General features: G+C 41.1%; 1 protein-coding gene across 1 annotated transcript; it reads right to left on the bottom strand.

The window, feature by feature from the left end:
* Positions 1 to 1,839: 1,839 nt before the first annotated feature.
* Positions 1,840 to 21,930, bottom strand: LOC106538516 (amine oxidase [copper-containing] 3-like). The gene is made up of 8 exons (XM_087726067.1): positions 21,868 to 21,930; positions 18,696 to 18,779; positions 10,933 to 11,032; positions 10,548 to 10,573; positions 6,847 to 8,425; positions 5,101 to 5,386; positions 2,766 to 2,895; positions 1,840 to 2,124 (listed from the first exon to the last, which is right to left on the bottom strand). The coding sequence occupies exons 1-8, from the start codon at positions 21,928 to 21,930 to the stop codon at positions 1,840 to 1,842; spliced, it is 2,553 nt and encodes an 850-aa protein (XP_087582193.1).
* Positions 21,931 to 22,640: the final 710 nt, after the last annotated feature.

The following is a 22,640-nucleotide window of genomic DNA, read 5'->3' as shown; positions in this document are numbered from 1 at the left end:
ACCATCTGACCTCTCAAGCAACTGCTACTTCTGAATGGTGGGCTGTTTACTATCATGTATCCAGACATTCCTTCATCCAGGGGTGGGATTCTACTGGTTCAGACCGTTTCGGGCAAATTGGTAGCTCCGACTGTCAGCTGGGAGTCAACCGATTCATTCTGACTTTCAGCTGGGCCCTCCTGCCTACCCCTGCGCTATACTATATTCCCTTTTCAGCCCAGCTGATAGGCGCACCAGAGTACGTTGTCATACTTCAGCTGTTTTTCTCCTGCGGAAGAGTCTCTGTAAATTGTGCATATGCACGCAGCGTATGTCAGATCCATTAAACTGGTAGGAACTCACCCCTGCCTTCATCCATTGCCAAGGTACCACACTGCTCTGAGCTCCCCTTTCCCACTCCTCCGAAGCGGGATCAGCCATCTTCAGAAGTGAGAAGTAAGTTAGACAGCAAGGAAGATATTGCAGATAAATTTACAATTTCACAAATGCAGCTGAGGAGAGGAAGCCATACTTTCCCAGCCAGAAAGACATCAATGATCCAATCGGAGAACTTGGTCTTACCAAGTCCCATGATGAGCATCTGTCATCTAGGCTCAAGGTGTGGAACTTTTTGGATGAAAATGTACAAGTCACAGATCAGATAAAGCATCACCAATTGTTTTCCGAACTTCTTCAGTTGGCAAGATGGGCTGTGCTTTTGCAACAATGTGGCCAGTCTATTCGAGGCCATAGGAGTCACAGGTGATTGGCACATACACATAAACAGTTTATCTAGGAGCTCAAAGCCATGCTGTTTCATAACAGGAACATGTATCCATCTCTCCCTGTGGCTCATTCTGTGCATCTCAAAGAGGGCTAGACCACTACAACAGTGTCAAGATGTTCCTGAGTGCCTTGAAGTATGATGACTATGGCTGGAAGGTCATAGGAGACTTCAAAATGGTGTCATTCCTGATGGGCCTTCAAGTTAGTTTCATGAAGTTTCCTTGTTTTCTTTGCCTCAGGGACAGCCGGGACACTAAGGTACACTATCACAGAAGAGACTGGCCAAAGCAGACCAAGTTCCCAAGACATCAATTTATCTTCTCTAGTATCTTCTTCAGAAAGATTACTTCTAAGTAATCCCATATCTTCTAAAATGGAATTACTACTAGGTCACAAAGAGGACACCACCAGTCATTTTATGATCTTTCTCATGAAAGACACCCCTGTTTTCCTCTAATCCTAAGTGTCGGAATGGAGCACCTCTAAGAGCCAAGGTGGTGCAGTGGTTAGAATGCAGTACTGCAGGCTATTTCAACTGACTGCTAGCTGCAGTTTGGCAGTTCAAATCTCACCAGCTCAAGGTTGACTCATCCTTCCATCCTTCCGAGGTGGGTAAAATGAAGACACAGATTGTTGGGGGCAATATGCTGACTCTGTAAACCGCTTGGAGAGGGCTTTTTAAAGCACTATGAAGCAGTATATAAGTCTAAGTGCCATTGCTATTGTTAATCAGTGGATCAGAAAGCTAATTTTCAATTCTAACATCAGTGTTTTAATATCGTAAAAGAAAGGGAGAATTGTAGCCAATAAATGCAAGCATATATCTTTCTTGATGTCCTTTGTCAAATTAAAAATGTGAATCATACATGCTTTCTTTCCTATAGCAAAGAAGAAGTTCTACAATCTTCTTCTTAATCCCCAGATAATTCCAGTTCATGGTTTCCTGAAGAGAGTGGACTAATAATTAGACAGAAAATATCCATTAATGCTGCAGAAATAAGAGAAAAGCTAGCAGTAATTCAGACTCATTCTTTGTTTCCAATTTATAATTCACCTGTCAAAAAGTAGAAGATATTAGAGAGTTGTTATGTTTTGAAAACCTTCATAAGTAAAAAGGGGGAAATTAGGCAGACACGAAGCTAATTTTGCCAGGCATGCAAGTTGGTTGGCCCTACAGGAAAGGAAGCCCTCCGTGTGCTTGAAGTAAATACTGTCTGGAGAATACATGGAAGGGTCATCATCAAAATAATTGTAGGGTCTCAAGAAGAAACCAACTACATTTCCAAGAGTTGCAGTATTGGGTATATCCTCAGCATGTGGAATATGGAGAAAGCCAGTGTTGATCCAGGCAACCAGATCCTATGAAACGAAAAGGGAGAATATTATTGTACTATCTTAGGGGAAAGACCTGTTAAACAGAAAAGCAGTACAGCAATAAATTCAGAGAAGCTAAGTTGGTTAAGTAAATGAGCAGATGATATAGTAAAATCGGGGGGAGGGGGGATTTAATATGATAGTATAACTTTTTACTTACTTATTTGGAATTGGGGATGTGTAAAAATGGAAAACTGGAGTAGAAAATTGTCACCAAAGACCTTATATCCATTCTGCAAAATTTTATCAACTTTGGTATTAAAAATCCATTAGAAATGCAAAACGTAAGGCATAAATCCCATGCATAGTTTCCAAGATCAAATTACCTCAAATAACACAAACGCAAACAGGAAAGCTGATCCCGGTATGTGAGAATTTAACCTGCCCTCTGAACAAGCATCCTAAAAATCACCATGATTGTTCCTTTTCCCCCTAAAGAGAAAGTGCTGCTAAAACTCTTAGCAGCATGTGCCTACTTCCAAAGTAAGCTTTGGATGACAGCCCTTCATAATCTGTTGTCTTCCAAGTGAGTTTGACTTCAATTCCAATGCATTTGGACAGCACCAAATTGTGGGATAATACAATGCAGGGTGCTTCAGTGCTAGTTGGTGTCCATCTTCACTTACCTCATTGACAATGCTCTCATTGTTTATGAAGTCAGCAAAGGCCACCGGAGGATTCCATGGGTCAATCTGATTGTAGACAGTGGTGCTGAAAGATTCACTTTCTTTCCTCTTGGTAACAGCTAGTTTATAACTTTTAAGGCAAAGCAAGAAAAGTTGCAGAGATTGAGGTTTATTCATTATTATTTCTTTTAAGATTTTCAGAGATGACTGTTCCAGTCTTGAAAGATAACATAATCACAGGATACTATTCCATGACAGCTCAACAATAAAAATATAGGGACAATCATTGTTGTAACTCATTATTAAACTATCAATGAGGTTTGAGTTGATTTTACACTTGAACTGCCATGTGTAATTCCATAGATGAATTGCAGAATCCCAAGACCACTGTGGTGATCTCTGCCAACCTAGCAGGTATCATGGATCTCCATCCTGGTAGATAGTCCATTAAATATACTGACCCCAAATTCAGGAGATTAAGGTTTACCAGGAGCATCTCATGGTCCCAAATGAAGAGTACAAATTTACAAGAACATGGCATGGGTTTCTTCAATACTCAACCAGAGCAATTTCAAATTTTCACCAGTAGCCAGGTCTGTTGGCTTCAGATATGGTTTTAACTGGGTACAATAATATGACTCAGATTTGTTCAACAGCCAACCAGTACAATTGAAAAGACACATTGAAACCAATAATGTTTCTGAAGGGGACTTGTGCAGGAGGTGATGGTTACAAATATCAGATAAATGTTAAAAATATGCATGGCCACCAATAGATGGGTTTATATCAGTGGTGGGATTCAATTGTTTTTTATTACCAGTTCTGTGGGCATGGCCTGGTGGGTGTGGTGTCGCTTGGTGGGTGTGGCTTGGGCATGGTAGGGGAAGGTTACTGCAAAATCCCCATTTCCTCCCAATCAGCTGGAACTCGGAAGGCAGAGAATAGATGGCTGCAGGGCCAGTTAGAGGCGGTATTTACCAGTTCTCCGAATTACTCAAAATTTCCGCTACCGGTTCTCCAGAACTGGTCAGAATCTGCTGAATGCCACCTCTGGTCTATATGCTCTGGATATGGTTATAGCTGAAATGAACGGTATTTCAGGTCACAATTTTATCTTTACTTTATATTGTTTGAATTGATTAATGCCATTCTTCCTTTTTTTCTATAATTTAAATTTTATTTCTGTACATCTCAAAGCTGATCTGGTTCAGATATTATTATTTTTTTGGTTTTTTGGGGAAAACATTGGAGAAAACAGAAGATTGTGAGACTCGTTTTACTACTAAACAGTATTAACCTCCAATAATCTGTAGCATTTGTCTTAGGTCGAGTTTAAGAATACCTCTCAGATTGAGGGTAATTCCCCCAAAATGGAACATTGTTACATGGAAAGTATTTCAACTGCTCTTCCAATTAGGATTATAGATCCGGAATGGCGTGCGTGCCACAGGTGGCATGCTGAGCCATTTGTCAGGGCACATGGCAGGCGTTGCCCTGTCAGCCATTTTTAGTTATCTGGAGCCTACAGGGAAGCTTCCTGAAGGTCCCTGAAGGCTCCAGAGGGCTTAAACTGGCCCTATGAGCAAACCGGAAGTCCGTTCCTGAACTTCTGGTTTGCCTGTAGGGCTGGTTTTTTGCAGGGGCTTCAGGGAAGCTCCTGAAACCTCCGGAGGGCCTCTGAGTGAGGGAGGCTGTTTTCGCCCTCCCCAGGCTCCTATAAAGCCTCTGGAGCCTGGAGAGGGTGAAAAAAGCACGCAAAAAATGGGGGAGAGCCCCTGTCATGCGCGCATGCGTACTGGGGAATTGCTCATTGCATTATGGGTGTAGCACGCCCGCACATGACCCCCCTGCGCCCCCCCTGCTTATGGCATGTGAGCCAAAAAAGGTTCACCATTGCTGTTATAGATCATAACTCAAACATACTACATTTGTCAAAGGAACTGTTTCACTCTATGGCAATCCAATAAGGAATTTTTGATCAGTAGTGAGAAATATGAGCTAAAAGAAATTCTGCACAGTTTGAATAGCACTTTTTTTTTTCTTTATACTGTATTTTCCACAGTGAAGTCTTGTTAAGTCACAGTTAAGTCTAGGGAAGGGGTTGGGCTAGAAGATGTCCAAGGTACCTTCCAACTCTGTTATTCTATTCTATTCTAAATTGAAAAGTTTTCCTTAGCAAATATTTGAAATATTTAAATGTTTTAAATAGATTTAAAGAAATATATCTCTTTAAAATGAATAAATTTGGCAGTTCCTATCTATCTTATTCAAGCTCTTGAAACCCAAAGACATGGGTGAACCTATTTTACTTCTGGACTTAGAAATAATCACTTACCGACCCCAGCTGAGGCCTGGCTCCATTGGATCCGACTCTAGCAGATGGTCTCCAGAAAAGCTGACTATCTGGATTCGATAGCCTTGATCATGGCCCCACTTGTTTGTGCAGTTGGATGCAAAATAAAGGTATCTAGGTATGTCATCATGGAGATGGAACGCCGCCTTATTCTCAGTGTCCAAAATTTCCCTCACCACCTTCATTCGATGGATGTTATGTTCTGGGCTCCAAGGGGCCTTTATGGTCTCAAAAGCCATGTCATTGCCAACCAGGATATTTTCCACACCTCAAAAAGAAAACCAACACAACAATTAGTACTTGAGCAACTGCTGATGGATCAGACCATTCCTGTTGCATATTCAGCTTCCTAAAATCAAAGTTGCTTCTACATTGATGTTTTGCTGACCCAGAGATAAAATTATGATGAGCGTATGCATAATTAGTTTTTCAGGTGGAATATGAACAGTGTGTTCTTGTGTTTGCTGCATCAGCATGCAAGAAAACCACACAACCAATTTTCTACAATAAGGTGGCTACAGAGGAGGCAAAAAAAAGGGCAATAGGATGTGTGATCAACCCCATCAAGAAATACAGGTATTTCATGAAAGGAATGTTTATAAATGCAGTAAGAGCATCCACTATTGTGGTATTAGCAATATAGTTTTATGGGATGATTGCCTAAAAAGCAGTGGCATTTAAAATGAGTTAAATGAGCTACAAAGAATGCGACAGGGAGAATGTGTCTATGTAACAGAGCGAAAGAAATAGAAATAGAATTGGACCTAACAAGTATTATGAGGTAATGTTAGTTTGGAAACATTACATTTATGTTCATTTCTAGTTGGTGGCACAAATATGAATAATATGTGACAGATTTTCACAATATATTTTCAGGCCTTCAACTAAATCTTCAAATCCAATCAAGCTACCTAGAAAATCTCCTAACCTAGATGGACACAGTTTAAGCATTCTACACCTGAAGAAGTCATCATCCAACATTTTTTCTGATGACAGATTTCAGTGGAGACTTTTAAAGGCATATTTCTCCATGTCCATTCCTATTAATACTTTGAGAGTTGAACAACAGAAAGGAAATGAAGCTGAGGGAACTTGAGACATAAAATATGGACCTAAGAAGCTTCTTGAATGAGAAGTCAATTTTTTTCAAGGAAAAAATTGCCTTTTGGAAAAGCATCTTTGGGACAACCATGATTTGGAAAATTGAGACTCTATAGACACTCCATTATAATACCATTTTTGACTTAAATTCTCAGAGGTGGGGGTGAGGAAATAATCTATTAAAGTTTGATTTTATTTTATTTCTTTGACCTGAAACCAGAATCCAGTTCTAAAGCTACCTGAAAAACATCCAATGAACAGATTCAGCTTTAAGTAAGTTTGTTAACATCTGCAAGAATTACAAAAATGCTGATTGTAAAACTACATGTTCAAACTCCCAAAATATATGAAGACATAATTACAAAATTGATGCCATTATATTTTCTTGTTATTATGATAGAACTTGAATTAAGTTTTCTGACAAGGCAGTGAATAAATATTTTTAATTAAAAAAAAACCTCACTACTCCTCAATTGAAGTTCAAGAACATTATTAGGAGAATAGTAACCATATTCTTGAGTTTGTCTCCATGATAGTTCTAACAGTCATTAGAACAATTCTGACAAAACAAATTAAGGCAAAGAGCCTATAACTCCCATGCAAGTTACAAACATTTTTCCTACTTACCACCAATATCCAAATCCACCTTGAAATGAATATTATGGGTATGAATTGATCCCAGCACTTTTTCTTGGACTCTATTGCCAAAGTCTTCAGCATCACCAAAGTAAAAATCAGATATAATGTACCCACTGGCATGGACTCGAACACCGACAGCTCCATTTTGGTAGAAAAAAAAATCCCAGACATAGTCATAGTTCTCAACTGAAGATATGGTTCGGAACACCAGATTTGAATCTGCCAACCCTCCATAAAAGTGAGATTGGATGTTTTCAAAATGTCGTCGTATGGGTAACTCAGTATTCTGCTCAAAGATGCAGATAGCCATTTTACGGCTAACAGGCAATGAAGTATCATAGAAAAAATGCCAATCCAAATAACTGGATAAATAAGGACAATCTAATCCTCGGGTAACTGGAAAGATATGGGACCCAAGTCCAAAGCTGGCATCCATGTATCTGGTCAACATGGAAGTAGGACTGTTGGAGCCATAGATAGCACTTGCTTCTTGCAAACTTAACTCATAGATTATTCTTTCTCCATTAAACCTGACATCAAAGATACGTGGACCCATACTTGCATCAATTCCAAATGCAAAACTCCAGTTCAGAAAACTGACATGATTTTTGTGAATCCTATAACGTGGTCCACGAGGTTCATACTGCAAAGGGCCTGGATCTTTTGGTGGCACCCTCTGCTTCAGTGAAGAGTAGCCCCCATCAAGAGGGGCTTCTTTAACCTTGTCTACTCTAACCTTTCCCATATTGAATTCTCTCTCTAGGTCTTCCATATCTTCAAAGTATTGTCCATTATAGAATACTTTTATTAACTTCCATTCAGAAACATCCAAGCTACAATGATCCACTTGGACCTCAAAACCAACTGGATGCAAATAGTAGCCAGACACATTCTGGAAATGACTCACCCATGTTTTACGATCTCCTGATTTGAGCCCTAATGGAAATTGATAATTGTGTCGAAGATTGCTTCCATTGTAATTTAGAACTTTTTGCATGAAATTTGGAGCCTTCTGATATTCATTTCTCTTTAAGAAATCACTGATTTCCCGAAGCTCATTTCTCAAAACCATCCTTTGATAATAAGGCAATTTCCTTCCATATTTTTCTACTGTGATATCTTCATAATATGTTGGTTCTGGTAGTGGACCCACCAGATATTCTGTCACATTGGGGTCCACCTGATTTCCAAAATGGACCACAGCCAGAGCTTCTCGTGGTGGCTGAGATCCTTGATGATCTAAGAATTGTAATACTTGTGCTTTGGGAGGGAGCTGCAAAGTTATGAAATGAATGCAGTTGTCTGATGGCTTGGCTTGGGGTGTCTCTACCAGTGGCACTCCCAGATTGGACTGTAAATACTGCTTTACTTGCATTATCTCTTCTGGGGTTAAATCTTGAAATACTTGGCTGCCAACATCCTGACCTTCCTCTTCCTCCTTTTTCTGAGAACTCTCACAATCTGTGTGTTTTTGTCCTCTAGTACAGAAAACCAAGATTAAGATGAAAATAATAGTGATGCATATTGCTATGAGAGAATAAATCACTTTGGAATTCATTTTCCCAACCTATAGACAAAAACATAGATAAAAGGTTTGTGAAATTCTAAATTATATGTTTAATATCCTGGCCCCAAATAAATCCCCTTGCATTTACAAAACACTCCAGAAATTGTGCGAATATAACAATGATATGGTCACAAATTCAAGAAACTTACCATCTAGACATGATATTCCTGTTGTCATTAATTAAAACCAAGAACTCAGACGAAAACACTGGTTGGGCACTTCTAAACCGACTGGAGCTTGAAACCAAGTCAATTTTATATAGATTAAAAGGGAGGAGATCTTTTATGCAAATGTGTTTTTATAACTTTTGTTTTGAAGAAATGCAATCTAGAAAGCTTCATAAATCTTTTTTGCCAGCCTTTAGTCATTTTTTAACTTGTCAGCATCCAACATAATTCTCCAAACTGAAATATGATTGGACTAGATGCTAACCTTGTGTCCTCATCCAAGTATTTAAAGAATAACGTAAGTGCCAGGATTGGACCCTCACTGATTGCCTTTGATTGCCTTTTAACTTTTTTTCTAATGAGCCTAGCTTTTAAGGGAAGTTTTTGGGTTGGAATTTAATCTATTATTAAGCTTCTTTTAATAAATATACAGTCTTAATTCAGTAGGTTTTAAGATTTTCTACAGTTTTAAAAACAACTCATGCAACATCTCTGGTTGCAATGGGTTTCCAACTTTCAAAATTTGTTCTAAACTAAATCATTTTACTATTTGGTTGGGCTCTGCAGCATTGCCACTACAGGGAAAAGGAGGCCTTCTATCTGCTCACTACATTTCAAATGTTTTAGAGGAAGATTTATTCATTTTAGCATCAGGACTAGAGTGATATACCAAAGATAAAATATATTATATCAATTCCCTCTGAGCATAATGTTCCAAGTACATTTAATATTCTTCTTCTAATAAATGATGACTAGTAAAACTGTCAAATTCAATCAAATATCTCAATATTCCTCCTTGTTTCAGCAGTTATGTTACTACCAAGCAGCTTGTTGAAGATACTGAAACTAATCAAATGTAGAACAAATCGGAATAAATGATTATCTCTCGTCTGAGGAAAATTCTAGGATCCTTCATGTTTATATAAATAACCACTGAATAATGTAGTAAGAGGGAGAAAGCCCAGATTATTTTTTTTCCTATATTTATTCCAAACATTCAGATATATTGCAAGATTAAGGACAGAAGCATAAGAAGAGAGCATGCATTATGAAATCCAGGTTAAACCTCTAGCATGATCATACGGTCTAAAATTTGGAACTGTGAAGTCACCTCATTTTCTTGAGTTCAGGGTTTTTTTTTCTCACCAACAGTATTTATTTAATTTACATGCTACCCATATAAATTAAATCCAGAGTGATTCTGGGCAACTTACAATGGCATAGAATAATACTATATAGATAAATAATTATATAACTTGGATTGAAAATCTGCAACAAAGCAGCACTTGTGACGCCAAGAGGCAAGTATTTACTCCTTGTAATAGACTTCACCAGTGGTGGGTTTCAAAAATTGTTCGAACCTACTCTGTCGGTGTGGCCTCCTTTGTGGGAGTGGCTTGCAGCCCATGTGACCGGATATGAAATTATGAATAAGTAAATTATGAATAAGTCAGTCCAAGTAGCTATTCAGAAACTCTGGCATTGAAGCATGCAAGTCTTAAAGCTGTCAAGTTACAAGACCATTGCACCCCTAACCCTTTAGAAAAAAAACTAGGGGTCTTCAAACCTGACAGCTTTAAGACTTGTGGACTTCAACTCCCAGAATTCCTCTCTAGTCACGTTGGCTCAGGAACTCTGGCATTGAAGCATGCAAGTCTTAAAGCTGTCAAGTTACAAGATCCTTGCACCTCTAGCGCTTTAGCGGTGGTGGGTTTCAAAAAAATTTGGAACCTCTTCTGTAGGTGTGGCCTGCTTTCCGGGTCCACTGGTGGAACCTCTTCTAACCGGTCCAGTAGATTTGACGAACCGGTTCTACCAAATAGGTGCGAACTGGTAGGAACCCACCTCTGGTCTCACATTCAAGAAAGTCACCTCATGTGGTCCTCATGTTGCCCTGTATGACTTCACTAGGTGCAAATTACCAATAAGTAGTCTTTACTTCCACTGCTACTTACCTCTTCCCTTTCTTTTGCAGAAGTATCTTAAATTACAAATGGGATGTGATTCATAAAAAAAAACACAAGGGATCATCACATGACTAGAAATGCAGTGTACTGCGAGGCTCAATTGCTACCTGTAGCCACACCCCCACTGGAAGAACCACACCTTCCTTCCTTGTCTCCTAATTAATATCCTCAGGTAATCGATGAGAAGAACTGTGCAGCACATTCGTATAGATTTAATTTAAGACCAGTTCTATAATGCAGTTACTCTTAAATGTCCACCAACTTCATGAATCTAACTTTTTCCAGGTGCTATAATTTTTTTCACTGCATCAGAAGGTTATTTAGATAGAAGATGGCAAATATCCAATTAAATCCATGGGTATTGTGCGCCTACCATGAGGGAATATGTCAAAGTAACACAGATGTAGACTTTGTTCTGTACCAACATCCAACTGATCAATGGTCCAGACAGGATCTGAAGCCTGGAAAGCTCCCTAAATTTTAAGGAGAGCTGTAGGAATCATTGTCTTCTGGATAGCCCGAATTGGCAAGAAGATGTGGAAGGGACTTTGCGATCAAATGTTGAAGTACCAAATAAGAGAATGGAGGACTAGCGTGTCCAGTGTTGTGATGCAGCCCAAATGTGGAACAAAAGTTGTCTTGGGAAGTTGTGGGAGCTTCATCATTTGAGGTTTTCAAGTGGAGATTGGACTGCCATTTGTCAGAAATGGTGCAGGGTCACATGCGTGGGTGTGGGGTTAGACTAGATGACCTACAAGGTCCCTTCAAACTCTGTTAATCCGTAAATAGGACAGCTAGTTTTGGCTTCCTCATTTTTCAAATACTGTTTTTTGTTCTATTTATTTGCTGGGTAAGAGATATTTTGATAAGGTATATTTTCCCTCTTGATGATTTCCAGTATTTTTAAACTTATTTTTGCTTGAATTATTTTGGAAGTTGCATTGGGTTTTTAAAACAAAACACGGTTGTATTTTGCTAGATTTGAACTCTATTGCTTTTTAAGAAATGTTATTGTTTTTTTTAAAAAAAATACCTGCCAAAACTGTTTGTATTGACTTGATTTTTTTTCCTGCTCCCAATGGGGCTTTTTTCCCCTCCTTATCTATCTGTCTGGGGATCCTATCTGTAAACAATTGTTAATTGAATATTTCATGTCTCAATTAGTTCCATGGCAGTCTTACTGACAATTTTGCTTTTTGGTCAGTAGAGGGTGCTATTGTTATTTAATTATGTCTAGTTCGTGACTAACAAAAGAAGGAACTTTTGACTTAAAAACCTCTAGGTAAGATTTCCCAACAAAAATAAACCATTTTATCCATTCAAGATTAGGACTATGGAAGAAAAATATGGATTTAAAAATGGATCAATTGATTGTTAGTGCTAAATAGATGAACAAAACAGAAGCCAACATGGATTTGTCAAAAGTAGATCATGCTAATTAAATTGTATTGCATTTTTTGACTGAATTAGTGAACCGGTGAAATTCTAGGGCATAGCATACTTGGACTTCAATAAGGCCTTCAAAAAAGTAGACCACTGCCAACTTGAGTTGTACAGAGAAAAGAGTTTTACCCTTTCAGCAATTTTAATCAAGAAAGAAAGGTTGGGCAGAAATGTAAGAAGTGTGTGTGTGTGTGTGTGTGTGTGTGTGTGTGTGTGTGTGTGTGTTTCTAAATATCATGTCTTAAATTAAAAATATCAGTTGTGCATATCAAGTGGTACCATTCCCACCAATAAATTGTCTTTACTACCTCTGCTGCTTATCTCTCTCCTTTCTTTTGCACAGGTATCTTAAATTACAAATGGAAGGGATCCTTACTTGACTCCACAAATTCACTTCACTTAGGAAGGGTGTGTAAGGATGTATAGCTGGCTGTAGCCAAAACCCCTATGGAAGAACCACACATCTCCCCCTTCTTTCCTAATAAATATCCGCTGGTTATAGGAGAACTTTGCATTACCTTCATACTGATGTAATTTAAGAGGAGTTCTATGCACATTTCCTCATAAATGTCCCCTAGCTTCTTTTACTGTATGGTTGTGTTTACCGTTTCTGAAGGATATCCAGATACACAACAGAGGTAGGTTGCTGCCGATTTTACTACCAGTTCGCTTCACGTGTGTTTTGCTACGTGCGCATGGACAGTTCTGATGAAAGAAATGTCCTTCTGGGTTCAGCTCCAAGTGGGGAAAAAGACACTGGAGACATGGAGGCTGCTTGGAAAGATGGTTTAATGGTGAATAGGACCACATGGCTTGAGCCCTGAACAGAAAAGGTGATCACATGCTTCAATGTTGGTGGAGAAGAAGAGAAGGGTTGAGGAAGGGGCTTGCTAGGCTTTTATAACCTGTTTAGTCTGCCTCTCTGTTTCCTGTTCCTGTGTAAGAAATGTATTCTGATTGGTTGTCAGACTCCCATGGGGCCATGCAGGGGCTACTCTCTAGGCTGTGTTTTGAATCCAGGTATGGATGAGTTCTCAGATGCCATGTGGTCAGTTGAGTAAAGGGCCAATATTATCATGCTTTCCTGTAGCTGCTGGTGAAGTCTTTATTATGCAAAGTGGACTAGCTTGGCCATCTTAATGGCCCATTAACAGTGGAGATGGGCAGGAAGCTACAGGCAAATATTCTGTCTTTTAAAACATGTTTCTTTCTTTTCACATCCAGAGAAATATTCTGCCTTTTCAATATTTCCTAGGATATTTCATTTTTCTGGGAGAGGGCTGGGTGATAACTTCCCACAGTTCAATGTAAATTGCTTTTCATGCAGGCGCAGAACAATTTGCAGTGAATTGCGCACACGCAGTCACTACAAAATGATATGGTGGCAACAACAGCAGCGAGAGAACCAGTTCTGGGGCGTGGTAAGCCTGGGTCACTGCCAGTCTTCGACCCAGGCAAAAGTACCATTACCGGTTCTGCCAAACCGGGCCGAACTGGGAGCAATCCACCTCTGATACACATGTGGCAAATATTTATGTAATCCAGTGGTTCCCAAACTTGGCAACTTTAAGACTTGTGGACTTCAACTCCCAGAATTCTCCAGCCAGCTCTGCTGGAATTCTGGGAGTTGAAGTCCACAAGTCTTAAAGTTGCCAAGTTTGGGAACCACTGATGTAATCCAATGATTATTTTGAATTGCAAGTGAGTTTCATACTCCATAGCGGGAATAATGAACTTTATAAAAGGAAAAAAAACCCAATCTCTATATTAATTTAGCCTGCATAATTGTGCTGCATCACTAGAATTGTACATGATCGGTGCCAAAAAGCAGAAACATTTGATTGCAATCAGTGTAAAGCTCTCTTACTGGCAGCTTGTCTGAAAATCCTTGAAGAGCCTGTATTTACAGAGCTTGTGTTTAATTTCCTATGATTAGCGGCTCATTATTTGCCAACATCTTTTTCTGTCTTGTTATAGTTTTGTTCGCATAACAAGACAGCGGCTCCTTTTCATTTCCTCTTCTCCCTTTGCTCCATTTCATTTGCACACACTTCAAGATCAAAGTCTTCAATTATGAAGTTCTCTTCCCTTCCCCTCCCCCCAACCTCTCATTCTGTTTTAAACTTCCCTAAATGCATTTCAGAAAGGCTGGAAAACCTGTTTATTATTATGGCCCGCTCAGATTCTTACAAGGAAACCAACAGAGAGCAGCCAATCCCAAAACGGCTAGGCGATCCCGAGCAGCTGCAGGCAAAGGAGGTTACGCCGTCTGCCATCCAGATGACACAGCTGCCACCTGTCTTGGAAAAAGTAAAAGGGGCCACTTCCTGTGCGCCTGCCGGTGCAAGTGCTCGCCTTGTGCAAGGGAGAGCAGAGCAAACATACTCTCCAAGGGTCCTTGCAAGAATTGTTGCCAATGATTGTCTTGTCTTTCCAAATAAGCCACATCGGTGTTCCTTGGATTTAATAAGAGCGGAAAGCTCAAGTCTCTTCATCTGCAACAACTGCTTGTTAACCTAGGTTCCAGGTGCCTTAATCCTTAACCTGAAATCTTTGGACTGTGATTCTGGACTTAGATTGGCTGGTGACAAACAATTGGACCGTAGAACTTCCCCTGACCTCACTTGTGTCTAATGTTTTGGATTTGGAGTCTCTTTCAAGGCAAGCTTGCCAGACCTCGGGGGGGGGGGGGCTTGATTTCTCTTCTAGGTGTGGGTGTATGCTTGTGTATTTGCACGCACCTTTGCCTCCTCCCTTGCTCATTTGCTTGAAAAGTTCCTAGTGAAGTTTCCAAAGCTCCCTATGTGTTTGTGAGTGTTTGGATTGAGACAAAACAAAATGGAAGTGATTGTGAGCATATGCTAAGAATGGCAATATAAACTTTTGCTATGCTAAATCTTATTAGGTATTTTAGGTATTTTAGGTATTTATTGGGATTTATATGCCGCCCTTTTCCCTGAGGGGACTCAGGGCGGCTTACAACGACAAGGGAGGGGAGGTGCAAGGTCAAAACAAAACAATATGTGAACAACAGAAAAGTAATAAAAACCCAACTTTCATTCAACAGTCAAACACTCGGGCGGGTAATTAGGAACCTATCCCCAGGCCTGCTGGGAGAGCCAGATCTTGAGGGCTGCGCGGAAGGTCTGGATAGTGGTGAGGGTGCGGATCTCCATGGGGAGCTCGTTCCATAGGGTCGGAGCAGCAACAGAAAAGGCTCTCCTCCGCGTGGTCGCCAGTCGGTATTGACTGGCAGATGGAATTCGGAGGAGGCCCAGTCTGTGAGATCTAATTGGTCGATTTAGGGAGGTAATCGGCAGAAGGCGGTCTCTCAAGTACCCAGATCCACTACCATGGAGTGCTTTAAAGATGGTCATCAGTATCCTGAAGCGCACCCGGAGACCAACAGGCAGCCAGTGCAGCTCGCGGAGGACAGGTGTAACGTGGGCGAACCGAGGTGCGCCCACTATCACTCGCGCGGCTGCATTTTGGACTAGCTGTAGTCGCCGGATGCACTTCAGGGGCAACCCCATGTAGAGCCCATTGCAGTATTCCAGTCTAGAGATCACAAGGGCTCGAGTGACTGTTGTGAGGGCCCCCCGATCTAGGTAGGGCCGCAACTGGCGGACCAGGCGAACCTGGGCAAATGCCCCCCTGGTCACAGCTGACAGCTGGTGATCAAAAGTCAGCTGTGGATCCAGGAGGACTCCTAAGTTGCGGACCCTATCTGAGGGGTGTAGAATTTGACCCCCCAGCCTAAGCGTTGGTATATTAGCCAAATTATTGGGGGGGAAACACAACAGCCACTCGGTCTTATCCGGGTTGAGCACCAGTTTGTTAGCACTCATCCAGTCCTTAACGGCCTCCAGACCCCGGTTCATCACGTCCACCGCTTCATTGAGTTGGCACGGGGCGGACAGATACAATTGTGTATCGTCCGCATATTGATGGTATTTTATCCCGTGCCTCCGAATGATCTCGCCCAGCGGTTTCATGTATATGTTAAATAGTAGGGGGGATAGGACCGAACCCTGAGGTACTCCACATGTTAGGGGCCTCAGGGACGATCTCTGCCCCCCCACTAACACCGACTGCGACCTGTCCGAGAGGTAGGAGGAGAACCACCGCAAAACAGTGCCTCCCACTCCCACCTCCCGCAGTCGTCGCAGAAGGATACCATGGTCGATGGTATCGAAAGCCGCTGAGAGGTCAAGGAGAACCAGGATGGACGCATAGCCTCCATCTCTGGCCCTCCAGAGATCATCGGTCAATGCGACCAAAGCGGTTTCTGTGCTGTAACCGGGTCTGAAGCCGGACTGGAAGGGGTCAAGATAGCTAGCTTCCTCCAAGGCCCGTCGAAGCTGAAAGGCCACCACCTTCTCAACAACCTTCCCAATAAAGGGAAGGTTGGAGACAGGACGAAAGTTGTTTAAGATGGCTGGATCTAACGATGGTTTCTTTAGGAGGGGTCTCACCACCGCCGTTTTGAGTACGGCGGGGAAGTGCCCCTCCCGAAGGGAGGCGGTGACAACCGCCTGGATCCAGCCATGTGTCACCTCCCTGCTGTTAGCCACCAGCCAGGAGGGACACGGGTCCAGAATACAAGTGGAGGCACTTACAGCTCGGATGGCCTTGTCCACATCCCCAGAGGCAACTTCCTGGAACTCAACCCAGAACTGATGTGGCAAATGATCCTCCTGTGTCTCAGCTGGATCTACTGCGGTGGAGTCCAAGTCCGATCGAAACCGAGCTACTTTGTCCGCCAAGAATTGAGCATAATCCTCAGCCCTGCCCTGCAAGGGGTCTCCCGCATCCCTCCTATTATTAGTTAACGTTAGCTTTAATAACTGTATACTATCATTTGCACTGTGCTTATGCATATATTATGCCACATGTATTCCGCCTATATTTTAAATACAAAATAATTATTATTTGTTTATTTTCAATGTAGTTGGGTTGCATCCTGGTGAAAAAGGAATATTATAAATAATGATAAAAATGCATGTTTGATTGTTTGATCTGACTTCAATTTAGACCTCCTATTATCGTGGACTTCAACTCTTTGCTATGCTGGCTGGAGAATTCTGGGAATTGAAGTCCACAAGTCTTAAAGTTGCCAAGTTTGGGCACCTTTGTATTAGATTATCCTGTATCAGAGAGAGACACAATAGGGTTTCCTTTCTTACAAGACTCCTGCTTCAACCACAACATCTTGCAGTCCTGCATTTTTGCTTATTTTGGGTTCCTGATTCTAACTATCCTATCCATGAGTTCATCCTACAATTCTGATTTAATCCCTCATACTGATTACTGGCTAGATGACTGAATCTTCCCATCCCTACAATGAAAGTCCAACTCCTTTTGAGAAGCCAAGCAGACCTGGGCCTAATCAGTGCTCGCCACCTTGCCTCTAAAGAGCCAAGGTGGCGCAGTGGTTAAATGCAGCACTGCAGGCTACTGCTAGATCAGCAGGTCAGCGGTTCAAATCTCACCGGCTCAGGGTTGACTCAGCCTTCCATCCTTCCGAGGTGGGTAAAATGAGGACCCAGATTGTTGGGGGCAATATGCTGACTCTCTGTAAACCTCTTAGAGAGGCCTGAAAGGCCTATGAAGCGGTATATAAGTCTACTGCTATTGCTATTGCCTACTGTATATAGCAGAGTCCTTCCAAAGAGTTTCACACTTTCAGCAATATTAAGAAAGAAAAGTTGGACAGAAACGTATCAGATAAAATAGATGAAAGAAACCTCTTTCCATTGTTTAGGGGTTTTTGCCAGAAGAAAGACAAATCATTCATATGCCAGATCACATGCCTTATTTCTTAAAAACACGTAACTCTACATAATTTTACAACAGGGGGTTCCTCATCAGTGTTTTAATATTGTAAAAGGAATTGAGGAGGATCACAGCTAATAATCACCAGTATATGTCATTCTCAATGTCCTCTGTCAAGTTAAAATTTTCAGCCTTGCATGCTTAGAGACAGTATTCCTAAAGCAAAGAAAGGTTCTACAACATTCTTTTTAATCCTGAAAGAATTCCAACCCATGGTTTCCTGAAGACAGTGGAATAATACTCAGACAAACAAAAACAACTAATGCTGCAGAAAGAAGAAACTATTAGCTACCTGTAATACACATTCATTGTTTCCAATTTCTAATTCACCTGTCAAACAGTGAAAGGCATGAGAATAGAGGTGTCAAACTCAAGGCCCAGGGGCCAGATCTGGCCCACAGGGTGCTTAAATCTAGCCCGTGGGGCCCTTCTGGGAACAGTGAAGGATTGGCCCGCAGTGCCTCTACCAGTGAAAACAGAGCTTGGGAGGGTTGCGTATCGCCCCTGAAACAGAGCTGGGGAGCCCGTTTTTGCTGGCAGAGTGCTCACAGGCGCCCCCGACAGGAGTGATGTCAAGCTGGCCACACCCACCCTGGCCACATCCATCCTGGCCCCCGAAGGTCAAACACAACCATGATGCGGCCCTCAATGAAATTGAGTTTGACACCCCCCTGCATTAGAACGGTGTTATGTTCTGAAAATCCTCATTAGTGAAAAGGGGGGAAATGGGCAGATATTTTTGCCAGACATGCAAGTTGTTTGACCTCAGAGGAAATGGTTGTCGAAGAAAACACTGTCTGGAGAATACATGGAAGAGTCATCGTCAAAATAACTGTATGGTCTCAAGAAGAAACCAACCAAATTCCCAAGGGTTGCAGTATTGGGTATGTCTTCAGCATGTGGAATATGGAGAAAGCCAGTATTGATCCAGGCAACCAGATCCTGTGAAAGAAAAAAGAGATAATATTATTGTGCTATCTTAGGGGAAAGACCTGCTAAACTGATTGGTAGCACATAGTGGTGGGTTGCAGGCAATACGCCCCAGTACAGGCATACCAGAGCCTGCCCGGAGTACCAGATACTGTTCTGGTACCCACTCGTCCAAGCTCCTTACCGGTCTTTTAAGCCTTTGGCGCTTCCGCTTCCCTGCACAGCGCGTACAATGCCTGTGTGACGCTCCACTGAGCAGGTGGAACATCATGGAGGCTCACAGAGGGGCTAAGACACATGTAGGTGCTGCGCGCATCCACGTGGATGCCGCTAGGCCCGTTCCAACCATAATGGTTGGAACAGGATCCGGAACCCACCACTGGTAGCACAGGAATGGATTGAAAGAAACTAAGTTTGTTAAGTAAAACAGCAGATAATTTAGGGATAATCTGACAATATGATTTTTTGTTTGTCTACTTAGAATTAGGGATGTGTAGAAATGGGAAATGGAGAATACAAAATTGTTAGCAAAGACCTTAGATCCATTCTGCAGAATTTTGGTATAATAAGCTACAAAATGCTTCGATGGTAGGTGGGGTCCTTCTTCACTTACCTCTTTGACAATGCTCTCATTGTTTATGAAGTCAGCAAAGGCCACAGGAGGATTCCAGGGTCAATCTGATTGTAGACAGTGGTGCTGAAAGGTTCATTTTCCTTCCTCATTGTAACAGCTAGCTTATAACTAAAAGGCAAAACAAGAAGACTTGCAGAGATTGACATTTATCAATTATTATTTCTCTTCTTAAGATCTTCAAAGATTATTGTTCGAGGCATAAGTCTTGAAAGGCAATATAATGACAGAAGGTTGTTCCATGACAGATGTAAAAACTTAGGAACAATCATTGTTTTAACTCATTACTAAAATACTTTTGAAATTTGAGAAGATTTTAAGCTTGAACTGCCATATGTAATTACATTGATGAGTTGCAGAACCCCTAAACCACTGAGGGATCTATGCAAACTAGCAATGGAATGGGATTCTTCCTGGTAGGGAGTTGATTAAATATAGTGATCCCAAACCACAAAGAAAATTAAATTTCAGTTTAGCACTTCGAATTGGGTCCAGAAATACATGATTACACACAAAATAATATGGCTCAGATTTCTTCAATACTCAACCAGAGCGATTGGAAAGACATGCTGAAAACAGCTGTGTTTCTGAAGAGGACCATTGGAAGAGGACCATTGGTCCATCAGACAAGGGAGAAAATTATGCATGGCTATCAATAGACAGGTCTTTCTATTCCGGATATGGTTATAGCTGATATAAACTTAAAATGAATTTGAGGCCACAATTTTACCTTGAATTTATATTTGGATTTGTTTGCATTAACAGAAGGATACAATCAAGATCAAGTGAGGTACTAATACCACTCTATAAAGCCCTAGTAAGATGACACCTAGAGTACTGCATGCAGTTTTGGTCACCACACTATAAAAAAGATGTTGAGAATCTAGAAAAAGTGCAGAGAAGAGCAACCGGGATGATTCAGGACTGGAGACTAAAACATACAAAGAACAGTTACAGGAACTGGGCATGGCTAGTCTAGTGAAGAGAAGGACCAGGGGAGACATAATAGCAGTGTTTGAGGGGCTGCCACAAAGTGGGGGGGGGGGGAGTCAAGCTATTTTCCAAAGCACCTGAAGGCCAGACAAGGAATAATGGATGGAAACTGACCAAGGAGAGATTCAACCTAGAAATAAGGAGGAACTTTATGACAGTGAGGACAATCAACCAATGGAACAACTTGCCTTCAGAAGTTGTGGGAGCTTCATCACTGGAGGCTTTCAAGAAGAGACTGGATTGCCATTTGTCCGAAATGGTGTAGGGTCTCCTGCTTGAGCAGGGGGTTGGACTAGATGACCTATAAGGTCTCTTCCAACTCTGTTAATCTGCTAAATACCATACTCTCATTTTTCTTCAATAAATTTAAATTTTATTTCTGTACATCTCAAAACTGATCTGGTTCAGGATTTCCTTGCCTTCCTTTTTGAAACATGTTGGAGAAAAGCACAAGATTGTAAGACTCATTTTGCTAGATGGTATTAACCTTTAATAATCTGTGGCATTTGCCTTAGATAAGTACCCAGAAATGGAGCATTGTAATATGAAAGTCTTTTAACTACTCTTCCAATCATGACTGCGATCATAACACAAACATGCCATAATTATAAAAGAAACTGATTCTCTCTATGCAATCCAGTAGTTAATTTTGTGATTGATAGTGAGGAATATGAGCTAAAAAAACTTTTTTTGCACAGTTTGAACAGTGCTTTTTACCTTTATATGTTCCACAGAAAGAGAAAAGTTTTCCTTAGCAAATATTTGGCCATTATCCAGACTTTTAAACCACATAATCTACAGCAGAGCCTAGCAAAAGCGACAGATAGATTTCTTAAAAATGAATAAATTTGAAAGTTCCTGCTTATCATATCCAAGGTCCTGAAACCCCAAGACATGGGTGAAACTATTTTACTTTGTACTTAAAAATCGGAAGGGATGCGGTGGCTCAGTGGCTAAGACGCTGAACTTGTTGATCACAAAGGTCGGCAGTTCGGTGGTTCGAATCCCTAGCGCTGCTTAACGTAGTGCACTCCCGTTACTTGTCCAAGCTTCTGCCAACTAGCAGTCCAAAAGCGTGTAAAAATGGAAGTAGAATAATAGGAACCCCTTTGGTGGGAAGGTAACAGCACTCTGGTGTTTACTTATGCCGGCCACATGACCATGGAGATGTCTTCGGACAGCGCTGGCTCTTCGGCTTTGAAACAGATATGAGCACCGCCCCCTAGAGTTGGAAACGACTAGCACATATGTGCCAGGGGAACTTTTACTTTTACTTTACTTAAAAATCAGCCACTTATCAACCCCAACTGAGGCCTGGCTCCATCGGATCTGATTCTGGCAGATGACCTCCAGAAAATCTGACCATCTGGATCCAATAGCCTTGCTCATGGCCACACTTGTTTGTGTGGTTGGATGCAAAATAAATATATTTGGGAATGTCATCATGGAGACAGAATGCCACCTTGTTCTCCTCACCATTTTCATTCGATGGATGTTATGTTCTGGGCTCCAAGGGCCCTTTATGGTCTCAAAAGCCATGTCATTGCCAACCAGGGTATTTTCCACACCTCAGAAAGAAAACAAGTACAACAAGTAGTACTTGAGCAACTACTGATAGACCAGTCCACTCATTTTGCAGTTTCTTAAAAATAAAAAAATTGTTTCTACTTTAATGTTTTGCTGACCTAGATATGAAGCTGTGATGAGAGTATGCATAATTAGTTTTTCAAGCTGAACATCAACAACGTAACTCAGTGAGAAAACATTCTTTGCAATTTAAATAAAGAGCAACTCATTAAATAACACCATCTGAAAATGATGTAAAATGATAAAACCGAATTAGATATTTTGCATAAGTGAAATATTTCAGTTAATTGTTGATTAGAACTAACCTTTCAGGGAGTTTTATGCATTTCCCTTTATTTATTAGCTAATGCGCAGCTGAAACAAGCCAGGAACATGTCAGCTTCAGGTCATTTAAATATATATTTGCCATTCAAGTAACACAATCTCACCCTTTTCCCTGACAATGTCTTTGCCTATTAACCAAGAAGAATATTCAGAAGGGACCTTGACTTAGAATCTTCACTTCTATGTTCATGTGTTTGCTGCATCAGCATGCAAGAAAACCACACTGACAATTTTCAGCAATAAGGTGGAGGCAGAACAGACAAAAAAGGGGCCATAGGTTGTGTGTCTTAGCCTATCAGGGAACACGGGAATTTCATGAATGTTTATAAACACAATAA

Source organism: Thamnophis sirtalis, unplaced genomic scaffold (assembly GCF_051295495.1).
Source record: "Thamnophis sirtalis isolate CommonGarterSnake01/CBP01778 unplaced genomic scaffold, rThaSir2_p1.2 scaffold_11, whole genome shotgun sequence".
Classification (NCBI taxonomy): domain Eukaryota; kingdom Metazoa; phylum Chordata; class Lepidosauria; order Squamata; family Natricidae; genus Thamnophis; species Thamnophis sirtalis.
This window is presented reverse-complemented; position numbering and strand designations above follow the sequence as displayed.